The 14,883-nt window shown below is 42.9% G+C and overlaps 1 protein-coding gene across 3 annotated transcripts in view; it reads right to left on the reverse strand.

Moving 5' to 3' along the window:
- Positions 1-317: 317 nt before the first annotated feature.
- LOC134538057 (sialin) overlaps positions 318-14,883 on the reverse strand; it is a 77,482-nt gene continuing 62,916 nt past the window's right edge. The window contains exons 5-11 of one of the 3 annotated variants that reach the window (XM_063379037.1): positions 12,326-12,410; positions 10,997-11,214; positions 9,967-10,116; positions 8,420-8,552; positions 6,450-6,609; positions 3,660-3,741; positions 318-1,155 (exon numbers count right to left, since the gene is read on the reverse strand). In XM_063379037.1, the coding sequence (XP_063235107.1) occupies positions 982-1,155; positions 3,660-3,741; positions 6,450-6,609; positions 8,420-8,552; positions 9,967-10,116; positions 10,997-11,214; positions 12,326-12,410 (1,002 nt within the window). In that variant the 3' untranslated portion in view covers positions 318-981. Of the gene's footprint in view, positions 1,156-3,659; positions 3,746-6,449; positions 6,610-8,419; positions 8,553-9,966; positions 10,117-10,996; positions 11,215-12,325; positions 12,411-14,883 lie in introns of all 3 variants that reach the window. The other 2 variants (XM_063379036.1, XM_063379035.1) reach the window with 2 other exon arrangements.

The following is a 14,883-nucleotide window of genomic DNA, read 5'->3' on the forward strand; positions in this document are numbered from 1 at the left end:
AATCCATCATAGTGGCTGAATAATACCTTCAAAATTTTAATAAAATTTAAATATGTCCAAACTATTCGAAATTACTTATGAATAAATAATACAAAAACATATTCATCATGAGTGAATGATGTTGGAATATTATCGTAGTAATGATATAAGCTTGTGAAAAACAATTTTATTAAATACTTCACGGCTTTTTAAAAAAGTAATAATTTTTCACAGTGACTGTTTATATATCACAATGAAAACTGTGTAAGTTCTTGTAAATATTTAATAAGCTCTAGCTATAGCAATTAGATAGATATTTATCTAAATAAAAGCACAAATGCAATATAATACTATTTATTTCCAAACTTTATTATAAATTTTTACACATCGTATAAATAAATATGCCTGCTTCAAAGTTTTTGAAAACGAACAAATATGTAATAGTATTAACAGTAGGAGAAAAACATAATGCATATATTACACCACAGACTTAATTTTTAACACTATTAAAAACTACACAAAACAATGGACTTGTTTATCTTAACCAATATTATAATAATAACGGGAATTTAAACTAAACTTTAAGACATATTAATATAATTATAAACTTATTTGTAAAAAAAACCTAGTTACAAATATATTTTAAAATGACGTGTTAAATACCTGACAGATACAATAACTATAGCCTACACAATATAACGTTTTCGTAAAAACAAAAATCATTCGTAAAATTCGTATCACGAATTAAAAAAAAAAAAATACAACACATGTTAGTTGATTGGTAATCAATCGAAACATATTTCCCGCTTTAGCTTGTGAGAATTACGCTATTCTTAGAGTTGAGACAGAGTGAATTCATTGTACATGCGATAAAATTTGTTATATAGATTATATCGATATGCGGCCAGCCAGCGGCACTGGAGCCAGGTTCACACGGACTGACTACTATACAGCGAGGCCAGCCAATGGCACTGGAGCCAGGTTCACACGGTATGGCCAGCCTCACATCTTGGTGGTGAGGACAGCCGGACCCTGGGACTCGGTGGTTTCCTCCGGGTGCTGCGGCTCGTTCCAGGGCTGCCTGTCCGCCGTGCCCAGCAGCATGAACTGCAGTCCCGTGACGCAGTAGACTGCTCCCACGACGCCCATGATGAGCCGCCACTCTTGCAGGCCGCTCTGCAGACACAGTCACTGTGGGGGAGCACCTGCAGTGGTCTGCCGTTGCCTTCCGCATGGGCCCCAGTCCTGACCCCCGACCTCCGGCTGACCGGCCAGGTTGATTTCATGACTAATATATTTAGTATACACAAAGTTAGCATATGCTTACATTGTTTTCATATTCAATGGGCTACCATTTGTACTATACACAACGGAACAACAATTTTAGCACATATATCAAAATATTTTTTGTGGTTTCTACATTACTTTATACAGTCTACAAAGGTCATTATAAGTGATTCTTTAATTTTTGTTCATTTAATAGCCGGATTTAATTACGTGGAGACTACAAATTATTTTTGTTTATTGTAAAATGTTGCAAGGAGCATATATACAACGTTACTTGGCTGCCTAAAATCTCTCATATATTAATGAGTATATTTATTTGAATGCACATACCATTGTAATGTATGAATTTTGTATGTATGTAATGGAATGTGTCCAGTTCTGTTTTCTATAATATTCTTGACATAACTGAATACATACACTTCCTCTCTGGGTTTGTCCGCGACATACGTTATGGCCAAAATGTTTCCAACAGATATGTTGTCACTTGTGCGTGATATTTGGGAACACTCAAACATAGCATAGCATCCTTCGAGTTTCAGCATGTGTGAGTGTCCTCGCGTCACGCCGAGAGGCGAGTAGAGGAAGCCACACATACTCGTCCTCGAGACGAGAGCCGAGTCAAATGCGCCGACTCCTGCTACACCGGCCCGTCAGCCCGTCCAAACACACGTACAGTTTAACTTCGTGGCACGCAGTAACTTGGATTACCGTTAATTTTTGACGTGACAACATCTAATAAATCGATGAACGCCGGCTGAAAAAGTGTCCCGTTACGCACATTGTACCGTTATGCTGTCTCCCGTTACGCTCATTGTACGCTTGCGCCGCATCTAACTCTCTTCCACTCGATTGGAACAACCATCGATTTGACTTTTTCGAGGCACATTAAACTTGAAACACTCCCATTCGTTTCCTACTTTTCCTATCATCGCCCTATCCTTAACAGAATAACACAGATTGGAAGAAGTTAAAATACAAAACATGTATAAAAGTTATAGTTAAAATAATCTCTTCGTTAAAGTAATAAACATATTTGAATTAATGAGTGCAAATAAAAGTAAATTTATCAATTAAATTGTAGATTTCATTTCACTCCTTCTTTGTATCCATACAAAATAGTGATAATTCAATAAAAAATGATTAAATTTATTCATAAAAGTATGCAATCATTTGATCAATGTTTTGTTATGACGTCACGTAAAACTATCGACCGTAAACCGACTTTAGAGACAACAAATTTTTTTTTATATGTAATCATCTTAGTTCTCGGTATACGGCATTTGGCAGGAGTACGTAATCCCGTGAAAATGGACCGGTAGTCGATGAACGGTAAATGTGTTCCAAAGAAAGTGGACCCACGTGTAGCAACATAACGCGAATAGTCTCTCTTGTCAACATTAGGGTACATATTAAACGTATCGGTGTGCCAAATGAAACTTTATGATAGTGAAACTACACCCTGGAATATATTTGGTAAACTAAAATAGTCATAGTAAAGAGTAATCTCAAGTTTAAAAACACCTTAAGCAAACTGGCGCTGCAGTGATTATAATACACATTCTCCTTCATAATTCCCATTTGGCTTAGTGGCAATGGTTGTGGTTCGAAAATCGTCACTGGAAGTTTTTTATTCTTTGATTACATTATAGTATTATATATATATTGTTACGATTTATAATGTGGGGAGAACTGGGATCGTAATGGAGGGCCCAATTAAGTTTTATTACAGTTTTATAAATTACTAATATTTACATCACTAATGAGTAATCGTACTTAAAAATGCCTAATCAACAACTACTCCCACTTAAAAATGTTTATTCGCAAATCACTGAGCATATCTGTCCAGTTCCGCAGTTCACACTCCTGACTGGAGCTGGGCTCGACAGTGGTTCGCCCCTCACCCCGCGCCTGACCACACACACAGTCTCGCGCCACTCTGTTGCACTCATCGCGCCACTCTCGAGGGGTCTCTCACCCTAACCGCCGATGTCGCACATTCCCTTCGCTTCGAGTGTGCCAGTGTGCCAGTGTGAGTGTGCCAGTATGCGAGTGTGCGAGTGTGCTAGTAAGCTGCATCATTTATACATTTACCCTGCCGTTTCCTCCTCCTACCGGCTCCCTAACCACGTACATAACCATTTCCCTCGTGCGATCGGAAATTTCGCAACTCTCGAAAAATTGTAACCCTTTCAGAAAATAAGTTTCACTTCTAAAGTTTCATGTTCGTAACCAATCATTAAACACCATATTCTACTAATTTCAGAGACAAAAATTTTTCAAGAAATAATTATTTAAAAAGTATTTTTTTATTAACCTTGTTGAATTGTACAGAATGTTTTCACTGTTCATCGTGTGAAGTTGCTCGCAAATGACAACACAAGTGCAGAGCTCACCTTCTCCCTGGTGATGAAGCTGACCAGCACTGGACTCAGGCCCCCTGCTAGCGTGCCGAATGTGTTCATGATCCCGTACAGGCTGCCTGCGACACGGAACTGCGATGAGCGACCACAACTCCACGGCCGCTATGCAAGTCGTGTACTGCTCATACAAGACAGTCTACTATGGTGTAGATATAAACGGGAAGCCTTCATTTCACAGACGAGAGAGCCACACCCGAAGTTCCCCGAAGTTCATGCTCGCTTTTTTCCCCGTTCTATCTCATTGTATAAACCGGTGTGGCATTAAATTTTGCGGTCGATTAGGATAGGTTAGCTACATTATAAATACTTTAAAACATTGTGGATGGTTGGTTGTATTAGTTAAGTATAGCTACATTAAAAATACTGTAAAATCATTTTATGGTTGCTTAGCAAATAACTTTTTATTATGTAGCTATCCAGCGCTAGGAAACCGTTTACATGATTTCACAGTATCTTTAATGTAGCTGTCCTAACCAAATCAACCATCCACAATGTTTTAAAGTATTTATAATGTAGCTAACCTAACCTTTTACAATGAAAAAAAAAAAAAAAACCCGAAGATGCACGATCGGGCGTTTGGCTCTCTCGTCTGTGAAAAGGCTTCCCGATATAAACACAGCTCCGTGGCTAGGCAGTCGGACTGGAACACCGGCGCATGAAGTGTTGTGGACTCAATGTCCCGATCACGTTTGTTCTGCTGCGGGTTTAGGGAACTTAACACTCAAATGGCTGCAAACTTATACATTTTTTACTGGCATCAAATTTAAATGCCTTTACTATATATAGCTAACAAGTGCCTCGTTATACATAGACGAGAACTGTAAGTAGTTTGATCTGATTTTTTTTTTACTGGTACGGGTGGAAACTCTTGCGACGTCATAATAGGATTGTTTTTTTTAGTTATGACTTTTGCAGGTATTCGATAATGCATTTTGCAAGTTTCTGAAATGGGAAAAAAATTACTAGTACGTACTTTGTTTTTGGTTTGCCAAATGTTGGTAAATGTGAACTTCTGTGGATTAAATTACGATGTAATCCACGAGAAATTTAACACTTCGGGAAACGTCGTCACCATAATTTAAAGTATAAATTTTGCGAGTTGGTATTATTCTTTTTGCTCGCGGCAAGAATGACTTGGTCGTGAAACAAAAAGTTTTGGATGGTTTGAAACTGACAACGAAGTATTAAATGAAGTATTAAAAATACGTTTTTCTAATTGTTTCGCACTCTCTCTAAATTGGTGTAGATGTTGCGTTATAAACTTTATAAAAATCATAATCTGGAATGTATAATTTTTTAATTGTAAAGTTTATTTAATGATATATATTAGTTTAGTAATTATCAACTGCCGGCATTTTAGGATTAAAATGTATGTGATTTAATGTATTATATACCTTGGTATAATAATTATATATTTATTTTTAATAAATATTTTTTTTGAGTATTTGAAAAGTTAAATTATAATTGTATCTTTTATCAGCAATTACAATCTGCTAGCCGCAGCGTTACACAAATATAACCTTTTTTGTTTAACTTTATATGCTCTTAATCACTAAAACTAAAAGAGATCGAACGCCAAGGTTGGTAAATGTTTTGCGATAGTTGTTTGAAGACCCTATTTATTCATCCAAGGGGTACTGTTTTACCAAAAACCTGTAACTATGCTTAAATAACCTACAATACAGGCTTTCTGGCCAGTAGAATTGTCAAAACAGCATGACATGGTGGAAAGAACTACTGTTATGTGGTTGAGGTTATACAATATCATAGCACTTTGTATGAACTATTTTCAACGCAGTCATTGTTTAACGTTTCAACACTAGTTCATGTAGCATATAGAAAAATCTGAAAGAATCTGCAAGGTTTTGCGAGAATCCGAAAGAATTTGCAAGAATCTGAAAGAATCTGCAAGAAACCGCAAGAATGTCCAAAGATCTCATGGTTCACAAATCTCAAATGTTCAGGTACAACTTAATACCTTACTGCTTTCAATTAACGGCAAAATGTGTCCGTTTGAGTACCACGTGTTTACACCCGCGAAAAATGACATCGTTCACATCCACTTGTTTGAACAGTTCTAATGGCAGAAGGCAAGAAGGCATCCCAATGATGGCCTCCTGTGCAACAGACGAGACCCGGTATGAGCCAAGCCAGGCCAGGCCGATCCGATTTTTTTTCCTAACCTAACTAAAACTAAGTGTATTTTGGAGGGGTCCGGGTTAGTGAGGGACCTAGGTGCGTCTCAGGCCGAAGCCTATACGCCTAGTCATGCTGGGATTAGCCATGCAGGGAGAGGGTCGCATGCATCATGTGCTAGGAGGGGATTGGCCAGCCATGGCAGCGATTGGCGCCATGACTAACTCCCCTCACTCTTAAATCTAGACTATAACTAGAGATAGGTTGGGCCCAGCTAAAACCTGCATAGACACAGGGAAAACCCTGGGCACATTCATGCGGGATGCAAATTGACATGCATTACGTGTAGGAATTTACAGGAGACAGAGGATGGTCTGGATGAAGTGTTGGACAGAGTGGAAAAGAGTCTACCGTGGGGGGTTGGGCACTTGGACTCGTGGTCCGCTTTGCTAATTGTCCAGTACTGGATTTAGTGACCAGGGACGCAAGCGCCCCTGGTGGTGAGTGGTTGCACTGACCACTCACTCCGCCGCCAGTCAGCAACGAGCCAGGCCGAGCAGGGCCAGGCCAGGCCGAGCCGAGCCGAACCAGGCCGGGCCGAACCAGGCCGGGCCGAGAAACAGCCACTCGCCTGCGAAGTTGGGTGCCAGGTCGTGCTGGTTGACGAGGTTGGTGATGGTGGAGGCCCCGTTGGCGCCCAGCGCGAGGGTCAGCAGCGCCACGGAGAGAGCGGGGTCGCAGCCCGTGAAGCCCATGGCTGCCAGCAGCGCTCCAGGCACCAGGTGTGCTGCACTTACTCTCATTGCATCACCTACTCTATTCGCTTGTGTTTAAGGCTGTTTCTGAAACTTATTTAAGTTATTAAGTTTAAGTAAATCGAGTAAAACTAATAAAATTTTGATCGAAAATGAAATAACTGTTTTGGAGCAAATACATTTTAAAATTTATTACAACTACAACAATACAAAAATTAAAGAATATCTAAAATTTCTATCCCTTATAAATTCACATTATATACAACACAACAAAGTCCTAGAATTTTCAAATTTTTATAAACACATTTTATACATGTAGAAGATTAAAATGATAGAAAAATCAGAACGTACTTGGGCTTCCACATCAGTCCTTAATAGCGAAGAAAGATGGCGAACTGAGATTCTGTGTCGACTTTCGGAATCGAAATGACATTACCAAAAAGGATAGCTTCCCACTTGTACTTGGACACACTCGCTGGCACCTGGCAGTTCTCTATTGGTTACCTGTAAGAGGAGCTGCAACCCCAATAGAAGGATAGAGCTGCGTTCCCAACAGAGAGTGGATTGTTACAGCTCAATGTACTGCCATTCGGGTTATGTACTGATCCTGCAACTTTGGAGATATGGGTGGAACTTGTGTTGCACTTGGAAAACATGCCTACTGTACTTTAATGACATGATTATGGTGGGCAATACTGTAAGAGAGTATTTTAAAAATCTCCAGGAAATTTATAATGGACTCCACCACATGCAATTGAAATTGAGCCCTATATGGACGCTTCCTGTTTCAACATGAAGTTATTTTTTTGACATGTGGTGTTACAGGAATAGGTCAGGACAGATTCTCAGAAGATCCAATCTTTAAATGAATAGTCTCGACATAAAAAGCACGAGGTTGTGTAGTTTATTGGGTCTCATGTGTAGTCCCTTGGGTCTTCTCTATATAGACAATTCGGACCTGGTTTCGCATATTGCAAAGCCATTAAATTTTTGGAAGTCATCAAAATGTGAAACGGACTCTTAATACCTCAATAAAGTGCTGTGCATTAGCCCCAATAGCATGAAGAATATACCCTCTGGCACAGAGACAAGTAGAAGTACAACAAAAAAGGTTTCACGACGCCTAAATGTAACTACTGTGCAACATGAAGAGAACTCTTGATTATAGAAAATATTTGTAATATTTTACCTCCATTTACTGGGAGCAATTTAATTTATGCACTGAACATGCAGCAATTCACTGGGTGGAAAGAACAGATCAGCAGTATGACTGCTATATTGACCACAGAAGGGACTGAGTGCACAGCAATTCTGATGCTTTATCTCGACGACCATGCAGCATACAAATTAAGGCAGAGGAAAATTGGGGGATCAAGGACATCTATCATTTACAGTGACGATAAATATAACAATACTGCCTTGGAAGTGTCACAGCGACAAGACACTTACATATGATCAATTCTAGACTGGCTAGAGAATGGGTCTACCAGAGCAATAAATTTACACGGACCATTAAGTTGTAAAAGCCTATTGGGTGGAATTGAGATTCCTGAGGATGGTGGATGGGTCTTTGAAAAGGACATGGGAGACTCTAAATGGGAAAATAGTTACCATGCAAGTACTCCCAGGAAGCCTAGTGCCAAAAGTGATTAAGGAAATACTCGACGGGACATCTGGTGGCCATCTATGAGTGAACAAGACACTTGCCAATATCCATCAGCATTACTACCAGCTGGACTACAGCAGTATAGAAAGTTAAGCTAAGAGCTAAGAGAGTTTTTGGAGTTGTGAGTTGGGAGACTTGGCACTCGAGGTATGAGCTACAGTGGAGAGTGGACTCACAGGAGACAGTGAACCATCGACGCACGGTCCACGTGTTCGCCCTGTGGCTGGACAGCAACCAATCAGAGACGTAGCTGAACCCCAGGCCAAACAGCAGCCGCGCCACGTACGGCAAAGAGGCGAGGCCAGCACTCTGCAACACAACACGTCCCTCCTCAGACATACACGTACCTTCTCAGTTGTGCATCATTGCATGCATTTCATCCCAAATGTGCCATAATTCTGGTATTTTGGCACATAAGCAAAATAACGAAAAGACAATATTATATGAATTGTTAGCTTGTAGGCTGAGGAATTATTAAAATAACGGTGACTTGATGTAAGCTTTTGGACATACGCCATTGCTTAGCACATGTATGTCTGTAGAAGAAAACAAAAAAAAAAAAAACACAAATGACAAAAAAAACAAATTAAGCAAAAAATTTGCTGTTGTCAGGATTTAACGCCACACAATACTCCACAACAGGAAAGTGGTCAACAAACAAAGAAAAATGGACTAACAGAACGAAAAAACCTCCACAAATGATGAAAGCACAAAAAAAACCGAATCCAAAAAATTCAGCACAACAGTTGAAACGAGACAAAAACACAGCAAAACGAAAACACGAAACAAACACAATAGTTTTCCAAAAAAAAAAAAAACTAAAGAGAAACGAAAAAAAAAACAACCCACAAATGATGACAGCACTAAAATAAAAAATAAATAAAAAATCAGCACCATAGTCAAAACGAGACAAAAACACGACCAAACGAAAAGACGAAACAAACACAACAGTTTACTAAAACAGAAACAAGCGACGTTTCGGGAACTGCTATCTGCTCCCGACCTCAGGCAGAGACGCACATGATACGGAAACACCTGTGTTTTTTTGGGTTAAATATTTGTGTGCTGTCACCATTTGTGGGTTTTTTTTTTCGTTTCTCTTTAGTTTTTTTTTGTTTTTGGAAAACTGTTGTGTTTGTTTCGTCTTTTCGTTTTGCTGTGTTTTTGTCTCGTTTCAACTGTTGTGCTGAATTTTTTGGGTTCGGTATTTTTGTGCTGTCATCATTTGTGGGGGTTTTTTCGTTTTGTTAGTCCATTTTTCTTTGTTTGTTGACCACATTCCTGTTGTGGAGTATTGTGTGGCGTTAAATCCTGACAACAGCAAATTTTTTGCTTCATTGTGTTTTTTGTCATTTGTGTTTTTTTGTAGTTTTCTTCTACAGACACACATATGCTAAGCAATGGCGTATGTCCAAAAGCTTACATCAAGTCATGCACTCCCATTGCACAAATCTTTCAAAGATAATACAATAACGGTATTTATGTTTTCAATGACAACTTTATTATATTTTACCTGTATTCAAGTATGTTTGTATTCCACTATGCTGAGCATTAATATGCTAGTTTATAATGAGTTCTGTTGACAAAACATGCAAGCTCAAGTATATGGTATTTTTTTATGTTTGATGAAACATTTACAAACAGTATAGATAAGGTTGCTAAACCTAACAGCTATATGTGTCTTGCCCACCGACAGGTAAGTGATAAACCAACGAGCACTCGCCTGCTCGATGTCGAAGCCCAGGACGTCGCTCATGTACTTGGGCGCCATGCTCTGCAGGAAGAACAGCCCGCACAGGTTGCCGAAGTGCGCTCCGACCAGCACCCAGAAGGGCAGTGACGTCAGCACCCGCCTTGCCGGGAACCGCGGTCTCTGCGACACGGCGGCACCCCGAGCTCTCGTCGCGATTTCGAAAAACCTCAAAAGTCTTTTTGACTTAGAAAGAACACAAAATCCTAAAAGAGGCTTAAGCATCCATGTCTACAGCCTCCGATAAGCCGCTGACGTCATCTAGGACTATGACGTCACCGTTGAAATTTCCGTTACTGCCGCCATCTTGAAAATCTTTATTTATTATCAGATTTTAATGAAATTTTTTTTAAAATTTATAAAAAAATTCAATTAATAAAATTTTAATAAAAAATATTAAAAATACCGGCAGTTCTCATCATCCTTAAATTTACGGAGAATGGCGGTCACAAATTATCGTAAATTTATGGGTATCAACGTTAAATTACTGATTCTGTGTTAACTTCAAACATAAATCCACAAGAATGATCTTGGTGTGAAAAGCAAAACCCTCTAATACATGTTAAGACGCCTACAAAAACACAGATTTCTTCTACCTTATGTTCCTACCCCACAAACAAAACTCTGAAGTCGAAATACGGCGTAGTTGTTACGAAGATCCAGCTGTCTGAAATTACGAAGAACTCTTAGTCTAAAAGTCCGTAAATCTACGTAATCACACCTATACGTGTATATACACAAAGGGTGCCTTTTTGAAGTCCTCATTCTGTTGAAACATTTTTTTATATGAAGCAAGCCGTAATAAGCAGAGAGATGATATCAATTAATCTCTTCGCCATTTAACTTTCCTCGCATATTTTTTTAATGATACAGATGCCAATTTAACTTATTTCAAAACCAAAGCAAGAGAACATCTTGGATGATCGTGTCCACGGGTGAGAAAAGGCATCGCAAATGATTGATCCATGGACACGCAAGGCAGCGAAGCAGCGGGAGGGGTCACCTTGCCCCCTGTGGCGCCGGCCAGGGCCCGGGTGATGTAGTCCCTCTCCTCAGGGGAGATGCGGGGGTGCTGGTGCGGGGAGTCGTGCACCAGGTACCACCAGTAGCCGCACCACAGCACCGCCAGAGACCCCGTGCCGTAGAAGAACGCCGGCCAGCCCAGAGACTGCACCACGGCGCCTCCCAGGGGCAGCATCACTATCGTGCTGAACACGCCCCCTGCAAGCAGTCACGTCCCGGCGTCCGTGCACGGGGCGGCGAGATAGCGCACATTGCTGCCCGAGTGCTGCGACATCCCGACAGAGGTCATGAGATATGCCACATCGGAGAGAAATTAATTTTTTTTGTATGCTTGCTTACGTACTGAAGTTGTTAAAAATTTGCTACTTTTCTATTGAAAAACAAAATGGGAATAATTTATTTAATCATTATTTTGAACATACACCATTGTTTGTTGGCACTGTGTGTTGTAGAGAAAACCCGAACAACAGATCTAGGAAGATGAATAACAAGCCAAAATGCCACCGATGTAAACAGTTAAATTTCAGGACAGAGAATTTCCATGGAAGGAAATTGAACAATATTATAGCTCAGACAAACTCAGTAGTTTGACAACAAGACAGTTGCAACAATATAGCAAATACAAAGAAACAAATTAGGACAACACAGCGACAGAGGAACCTGACGATGATACAAGAGCGGTTGACTGTATTCGCTGCATTAGTTGCAAATGTCTCGTCAGCCCACTGCGTTCGTCTTCCTTCTACGGAATAATTTCTGTTGTCTTTACAAGGTCTTAACGAATATCTTAAAATTTGATGTTGGAGGATTTTTTGCTTGTTTTCTGTGTGTGTATACATTTTTCTTTATCTTTTCTACTGGTTTCCTGTATGACATACAGTGTAACCAGCAATGGCATATGCCCATAATAATGATGTAAATCAATCTTCCCATTGCAAAAAATCATTCAAAGCACTGACATAAAAATAATACCATTACAAAACAATTTTTTTTCTCAGTTGACATATTTGTCGTTAACCTCGAAAAAAAAAAATCGCATTTAGCTACCTTCTTACCTTATTGTCCAATTATATGTTATATGGCATTAAATGGAGTCTAGAGAGGTCTTGAATACTAAAGGACCCTTAGCGCCAGTCATGACTATAACCTAGATAATAATCAGAAATATTTTGCAATGCAATGCAATGCAATGTGGTAGAATATTCTGATCTATCTGCAGTGTTAACCCCCCCCCCCCCCCCCTACAAATAAAATTAAATGGCAGTAACCTGAAGACATTCGCAACTGGACATCGCGCCAGTCTTCTTACCGAACAGGCTCCAGATGAACTTGCTCTTCTCTTCTGGTGGCGCCCACTTGCTGAAGAGTGAGTGCAGAGATGGCCAGCAGGGTCCCTGGGGAGAACAGCTTCTCTGTGACAGAGTGTCTGGACATCATGATTCCCTAACTGCCTGTCTCCAAACTGCCAGCAGACTTCCATCTTTCTGCATCATCACTTTGCGATTCGCGACTCGGTGCTTCCACATGCAACATTTATAACAACTTACTTCTGAGTTAATATCCACATGCATATCACCCATAATTCACTGTAAAGACTTCAAGTTGAATATGTTTTCTCCAAAAGGAATATACAAGTGATCTATATTTCTCAAAGGTATTCTTCCTGCTACCATTCCCACTGGCAGAAAATAATATTGTCCATGCGAAAAGCAGCCACTATAATGAGAATTTTGAACAAAATTCAACTTTATCGCAAGAAAAAAATCAAGTATCATTTGACAATGATTCCTAGCCTGATATATTTTACTTTGACAGATAATTATGCAAAAAAAGTGCCAAAAATATTTTATTTAAATCTAATAGTGTACAAACAGATCAATAAGTTATGTGAATGGTAAAATTACGTATGATTTATTACGACCAGAAAAATCTCGGGATAGGTCTTCCAGTCTCGAATGCAGCAGGTCATTAGAGACGGAGATGCCAGTAGCACAGGCGCCACAGACACTGGAGCAGCACGGAGCTCCGAGGAGGAGGAGGAGGAGGAGGAGGAGGAGGAGGAGGAGGAGGAGGAAGAGGAGGAGGAGGAAGAGGAGGAGGAGGAAGAGGAGGGAGGAGGAAGAGGAGGAGGAGGAGGAGGAGGAGGAGGAGGAGGAGGAGGAGGAGGAGGAGGAGGAGGAGGAGGAGGAGGAGGAAGAGGAGGAGGAGGAAGAGGAGGAGGAGGAAGAGGAGGAGGAGGAAGAGGAGGAGGAGGAAGAGGAGGAGGAGGAAGAGGAGGAGGAGGAAGAGGAGGAGGAGGAAGAGGAGGAGGAGGAAGAGGAGGAGGAGAGGAAGAGGAGGAGGAGGAAGAGGAGGAGGAGGAGGAGGAGGAGGAGGAGGAGGAAGAGGAGGAGGAGGAAGAGGAGGAGGAGGAAGAGGAGGAGGAGGAAGAGGAGGAGGAGGAAGAGGAGGGAGGAGGAAGAGGAGGGAGGAGGAACAGGAGGGAGGAGGAAGAGGAGGGAGGAGGAGGAGGAGGGAGGAGGAGGAGGAGGGAGGAGGAGGAGGAGGGAGGAGGAGGAGGAGGGAGGAGGAGGAGGAGGGAGGAGGAGGAGGAGGGAGGAGGAGGAGGAGGGAGGAGGAGGAGGGAGGAGGAGGAGGGAGGAGGAGGAGGAGGGAGGAGGAGGAGGAGGGAGGAGGAGGAGGAGGGAGGAGGAGGAGGAGGGAGGAGGAGGAGGAGGGAGGAGGAGGAGGAGGGAGGAGGAGGAGGAGGGAGGAGGAGGAGGAGGAGGAGGAGGAGGAGGGAGGAGGAGGAGGAGGGAGGAGGAGGAGGAGGGAGGAGGAGGAGGAGGGAGGAGGAGGAGGAGGGAGGAGGAGGAGGAGGGAGGAGGAGGAGGAGGGAGGAGGAGGAGGAGGGAGGAGGAGGAGGAGGGAGGAGGAGGAGGAGGGAGGAGGAGGAGGAGGGAGGAGGAGGAGGAGGGAGGAGGAGGAGGAGGGAGGAGGAGGAGGAGGAGGAGGAGGAGGAGGGAGGAGGAGGAGGAGGAGGGAGGAGGAGGAGGAGGAGGGAGGAGGAGGAGGTGGAGGGAGGAGGAGGAGGTGGGAGGGAGGAGGAGGAGGTGGAGGGAGGAGGAGGAGGAGGGAGGTGGAGGAGGAGGGAGGTGGAGGAGGAGGAGGAGGAGGAGGAGGAGGAGGAGGGAGGAGGAGGAGGAGGGAGGAGGAGGAGGAGGGAGGAGGAGGGAGGAGGAGGAGGAGGGAGGAGGAGGAGGAGGGAGGAGGAGGAGGAGGAGGAGGAGAGGAGGGAGGAGGAGGAGGAGGGAGGAGGAGGAGGAGGGAGGAGGAGGAGGAGGAGGAGGAGGAGGAGGAGGGAGGAGGAGGAGGGAGGAGGAGGAGGAGGAGGAGGGAGGAGGAGGAGGAGGGAGGAGGAGGAGGAGGGAGGAGAGGAGGAGGAGGGAGGAGGAGGAGGAGGAGAGGAGGAGGAGGAGGAGGAGGAGGAGGAGGGAGGAGGAGGAGGAGGAGGAGGAGGAGGAGTGAGGAGGAGGAGGAGGAGGGAGGAGGAGGAGGAGGGAGGAGGGAGGAGGAGGAGAGGAGGAGGAGGAGGAGGAGGAGGAGGAGGAGGGAGGAGGAGGAGGAGGAGGAGGAGGAGAGGAGGAGGAGAGAGGGAGGAGGAGGAGGAGGGAGGTAGGAGGAGGAGGAGGAGGGAGGTGAGGGAGGAGGAGGAGAGGGAGGAGGAGGAAGAGGGAGGAGGAGGAAGAGGGAGGGAGGAAGAGGGAGGAGGAGGAAGAGGGAGGAGGAGGAGAGGGAGGAGTGGAAGAGGGAGGAGGAGGAAGAGGAGGAGGAGGAAGAGGGAGGTGGAGATGGGGAGGGTGGTGGTTGATGGTTGAGGGTATTGGG

The sequence above is a fragment of the Bacillus rossius genome, chromosome 13 (assembly GCF_032445375.1).
Source record: "Bacillus rossius redtenbacheri isolate Brsri chromosome 13, Brsri_v3, whole genome shotgun sequence".
In the NCBI taxonomy this organism is placed as follows: Eukaryota; Metazoa; Arthropoda; class Insecta; order Phasmatodea; family Bacillidae; genus Bacillus; species Bacillus rossius.